General features: G+C 57.6%; 1 protein-coding gene across 1 annotated transcript; it reads left to right on the top strand.

The window, feature by feature from the left end:
- Positions 1-1,040: 1,040 nt before the first annotated feature.
- On the top strand, positions 1,041-4,794 carry LOC112122896 (lysoplasmalogenase-like; the record flags this gene model as incomplete). Its single annotated transcript, XM_026646947.1, has 2 exons — positions 1,041-1,091; positions 4,542-4,794. Coding segments are annotated over exons 1-2 (304 nt in total), but the record flags the coding sequence as incomplete, so codon positions are not given.
- Between the last annotated feature and the right edge of the window lie 462 nt (positions 4,795-5,256).

The following is a 5,256-nucleotide window of genomic DNA, read 5'->3' as shown; positions in this document are numbered from 1 at the left end:
GCCCAGAGCGGATTTGGGGCAGCGGGTCTATTTCTGGGACCTGCTTCTTTCCCTGCCGGGTCTTCCTCTGGGGGCGCAGCATGGGCTGTGTGGCACAGACAGGGGTCGGGCGTCTGCCCCCCCTCGCCGTGGATTTCCTCTGGGACCCCTGGGCCCGTTGGATCATCCGCCACCATCCCCCAAGGAGACTCGGCCACCCCTGAACCTGACCACTGGCCGACCACCTGCCAAGCGGGACATCGAGCCTCTGACCCAAATGTCGAGCCCGGGACGCTACCCAGGACAGATCCAAGGTTTGGGGGGTGGGGTGGAACGTCCCCTCCCTGTGGGGCTTTAGCAGGGTGGTAGTTGGGGGTCGCTGCCCCATTGCCCCCTCCCTGTTGTGCTTATGTCAATGGGGGATGCTATATAGAGGGGTGAATAAACCAGCCCCTGCGCCCCACCCCAGAGGGGCTGCATCGCAGGGCCGGGCCAGGGCTCCCGGTATAATGCAGGCGTCCTGGCGCCCAGCCCCCTGCTGGCTCTATCCAGACCCCCCCAGGCACTGCTCTTCCCGGCTGAGTGGGGGAGGAGACGGCTGTGGATACAGGATGTGGGTCCCTCCCCCTTTCCGGATCCAAGGCCCCAGGGAGCCACCCAGGTGTAGAAGCAGCAGGTGAGACCAGGGAAGGACGCAGGTGGCAGAGCCAGCTGGCAGCCAGAGGACGGTGAGCCAATCCCCCTGCCCCCCCCCCACCCACTAGACCCCACTCCCTCCCAGAGCCGGGGAGAGAACCCAGGAGTCCTGGCTCCCAGCCCCCCCTGCTCTGACCCCTGCGCCCCACTCCTCTCACTCCCTCATCCACACACACCAGTTCCTCTTCCCCACACCGCTGCCTCCCTATTACCAGTTGGGGATGGGTGGGGATGGGGCAGGTGGGACCAACTTCCCCACACACCCATTTGTGGATCTGTTGAATCTGCAGGAGATCAAAGTCCAGGCGGGTGTCTGGAGCTGGAAGCAGCAGCCAGGGGGCGTCCCAGAGCCCCGGTCCCGCACCATGGACATTCTGGAGACAGACGCCCGCTACCCCCAGAAGTTTGCAGCTGATGTAAGGAGGGGGGAAACTGAGGCACGAAGTGGGGCCAAATGGGGGTAGACCCTTGGTGTCCTGGCACCCAGTTCCCTTCTCCCTCCCTGCTCTGAGCCACTAGACTCCACTCCTCTCCCAGAGCCGGCGATAGAACCCAGGAGTCCTGGCTCCCAGCCCCGCTCTCACCCACTCAACCCCAGTGTCCTCCGTGTAGAACAGCGCAGAACAGAGCTTGTTAGCACAGAAATCAGTGACTTTCAGCCAAGTCCATCTTGTGGGGAGGGGAGCCCAGAGCCAGGGCTCTGCTCCTCCCCTTGTGCCCCAAACCAGCCGAGACTGACTCGCTTCCAGCTGCCTAGCCCCTGTCCTGCCCGTTGCTCCTCCAGCCTTTATCTCGCTTCCCAGGCCAGAGTCACCTGGGTCTCAGGCCATAGCATTCCCGCAGGCAGCGGAAGCAACCCCCACAAAGGTCACCCACCCTAATTCCCACCCTCTAGACATTGGTGCAACGCACAGGGGGACGGAGGCCCACTCAGCTTTCATGCAAAACAGTAAGACACACATGGGCTCACATACAACCTAACAAGGGAGAGTCCCCACTTCGTCACATAACTTCACCCAGATAATACCATGGCTCCAGAAAAGGCGATCTTTGCCTCTTTGTTTTGCCATTGGCTGTCCCATTCATGCTGCCTCACTCATTCCCTACATTAATTGATCACATAGTCATAAGCACGAATACAAGAGACGATATAGAGCAATGCAGCTTTAAGCAAGCGTCCAACATCATTGGGGGCTTTCCCCTGCTTGTGGCTTTGCATTGGCATAACAGGAAACCGCACGCAAAATAGCAAACGGGCGGGGGGCACGTCCGGCTACATCCGCCACCGTCCCTGGCCCATGACCAAGGAGACTCAGCCACCCCTGAGCCTCACCCAGGAGGAGCTCCTGCTGGCCGACCGCCTGCCAAGCGGGTTGCCGAGCCTCTGACCCAAACGCCGAGCCCGGGACGCTACCCAGGACAGATCCAAAGTTTGGGGGGTGGGGTGGAACGTCCCATCCCTGTGAGGCTTTAACGGGGTGGTAGTTGGGGGTCGCTGCCCCATTGCCCCCACCCCAGTTGTGTTTATGTCAATCGGGGATGCTATATAGAGGGGTGAATAAACCAGCCCCTGTGCCCCACCCCAGAGGGGCTGCATCGCAGGGCCGGGCGAGGGCTCCCGGTATAATGCAGGCATCCTGGCGCCCAGCCCCCCGCTGGCTCTATCCAGACCCCCCCAGGCACTGCTCTTCCCGGCTGAGTGGGGGAGGAGACGGCTGTGGATACAGGATGTGGGTCCCTCCCCCTTTCCGGATCCAAGGCCCCAGGGAGACACCCAGGTGTAGAAGCAGCAGGTGAGACCAGGGAAGGACGCAGGTGGCAGAGCCAGCTGGCAGCCAGAGGACGGTGAGCCAATCCCCCTGCCCCCCCTACCCACTAGACCCTACTCCCTCCCAGAGCCGGGGAGAGAACCCAGGAGTCCTGGCTCCCAGCCCCCCCTGCTCTGACCCCTGCGCCCCACTCCTCTCACACCCTCGTCCACACACACCAGTTCCTCTTCCCCCTGCCGCTGCCTCCCTGTTACCAGTTGGTGCTGGGTGGGGATGGGGCGGGAGGGACCAATTCCCCCCCACACCCATTTGTGGCTCTGTTGAATCCACAGGAGATCAAAGTCCAGGAGGGTGCCTGAAATTGGGAGCAGCAGCCAGGGGGCGTCCCGGAGCCCCAGCCCTGCACTATGGACATTCTGGAGACAGACGCCCGCTACCCCCTGAAGTTTGTGGTTGATGTAAGGAGGGGGAAACTGAGGCACGAAGTGGGGCCAAGTGGGGGGTAGACCCTTGGTGTCCTGGCACCCAGTTCCCTTCCCCCACCCTGCTCTGAGCCACTAGACTCCACTCCTCTCTCAGAGCCGGGGATAGAACCCAGGAGTCCTTGCTCCCAGCCCCCCCCCCCCCCCCCCCCGCCCTGCCCCCCCCCAACCCACTCAACCCCAGTAACCTCCGTGTGTCGTTGTGCTGCTGTTACGGCTCCTGGGACTGTGAGCCTGTAAAGCTGGTCCATCGAGGCGGGATTTCCCTGCAGCCATTTCTGCATCAATTCTGCACCATTTCCCGTAGCCCGCCTGAGCTGGGGGCGCTGCTGGGCCCAGAGGGGAAGGGAAGCAGGGCTGGTAGCAGGATCAGTGTGGATAGCTCTGATCGCAGTGAAGGCGTGGGTGACCTTGAAGGCCCAATATCAGTAGGTTTCAGAGTTAACACTCTGTTGATGTGAATGGGACAAGGTTACAGCAGTAGGTTTCAGAGTTAACACTGCTATTTTAGCATTAACGGGGCAGTTCTTCACCCTTTGGAGGAGCAGCCTTAATGGGCTCTTCCTGCTACAACTCTTGGTGGTGAAATAGTTAAAAAGTTGTTGGTGCCATCAGTAAGTGTCAGAGTGAACGTCCCTTTGGGATGAGTGGGCAAGGGCCCAGTTTTTACTTTGGTTGAGTGGATGTTTCAGGGTTGGTGTGGTGCCCGGGTTCAACTGGAAATTCCTGGGGAAAGTCTAGCTTGGATATGAAGATGGAAAGTTGTGGTTGAAGTGATGCTGTCAGTAGCTTTCAGAGTTAACACACAGCAGCAGAGACGAGGCGCTGGATCAGGAACGGGGTCGGGGATAGAGCAGGTGAAGCGGGACATTGCTGTGATTGCTCTGGTATCTGAATTACCAAGGAAGATGTGTTACATCACGGCAAAATGTTTCAGAGTTAACACTTCATTGAGGGGGTTACTTCCCAGCCCCACAAGGATGAGAGTCAGTGAAGTGAGCTGAGTAGATTTAGCTGGGGTATCTTGGTGGTGAAACAGTTAATAAGGTTGATCTCATTTGGGTTATCAGTAGGTTCCAGAGTTCACAAAACATAGTGATGAAAGGGAGTCAGTTCTCACTTCCACCGGGTCACGGTGCAGCCTGAGATAAGTAGATTTAGCTGGGTGCTCCTGGTAAGTCTCTTGTTAGTGGAATAGTCAACAAGGCCCATACACAGTGGGTTATCATTGGGTTTCAGAGTTAACACCTTGTTATCAGCATTAATAACATTCAGTGGGCTGTCAGTAGTTTTCAGAGTTAACACGGTGAAATAACTAACAGGACCATTAGTTAAAACAGGTTTTTGTGAGGTTTTGGCATTAACATTGCAAAATAACTGACAAAACCATGTTAACTCTGAAAGCTAATGATATCACACTGTCAACTAGTGGATATCAGTAGGGTTCAGAGTGAACGCGGTGAATTAGCCAGAATGTCCATTATAGATTGGCGTAGCGATAGGTGTCAGAGTTAATGTGATGACAATTAACAGGGATAGTCTCCATGCCGGGCGCGCCGTGCTCTCCCTAGTGTAGACGGGCAGTGGCTGTGTCCATTTCCACCCCACCCTGCAGGCCAAGAGCCGCCTCCTCAAGCTGCTGCCGTTCCTGGCCTCCTGCGCCCTGTACTTCGCCCTGCGGCTGCCTGAGCCCAGCTGGGTCAGCGCCGGCGTCAAGAGCCTCCCGGTCCTGAGCCTGGTCTTCTTCCTGACGGCCCAGGCCTGGGGTGACGGCGCCTGGACCCCGGCCGCCCGCCGGGTCTGCTGGGGGCTGATGTTCTCCAGCCTGGGAGACGTCTGCCTGGTTTGGCCGCACCTATTCCTCCCAGGTATTTGGCTGGAAGTGAGGGGCACCGGCAGAGCCCATGGTGGGGAGCCCAGGGCTGGGCAAGAAGGGGCTGCAGGTCGGGAGTGAGGGGCACCGGCAGAGCTGGGGGGTGGAGGGATGTTAGGAATCATTCAAAAAGGGATAGAGAATAAGACGGAGAATATCTTATTGTCCTTATATAAATCCATGGTACGCCCACATCTTGAATACTGCGTACAGATGTGGTCTCCTCATCTTCAAAAAGATATACTGGCATTAGAAAAGGTTCAGAGAAGGGCAACTACAATGTTTAGGGGGTTGGAACGGGTCCCATATGAGGAGAGATTAAAGATGCTAGGACTTTTCAGCTTGGAAAAGAGGAGACTAAGGGGGGATATGATAGAGGTCCATAAAATCATGAGTGGTGTGGAGAAAGTGAATAAGGAAAAGTTATTTACTTGTTCCCATAATATAAGAACTAGGG

The sequence above is a fragment of the Terrapene carolina genome, unplaced genomic scaffold (assembly GCF_002925995.2).
Source record: "Terrapene carolina triunguis isolate 2854851 unplaced genomic scaffold, T_m_triunguis-2.0 Scaffold49820, whole genome shotgun sequence".
Lineage (NCBI taxonomy): Eukaryota > Metazoa > Chordata > Testudines > Emydidae > Terrapene > Terrapene triunguis.
This window is presented reverse-complemented; position numbering and strand designations above follow the sequence as displayed.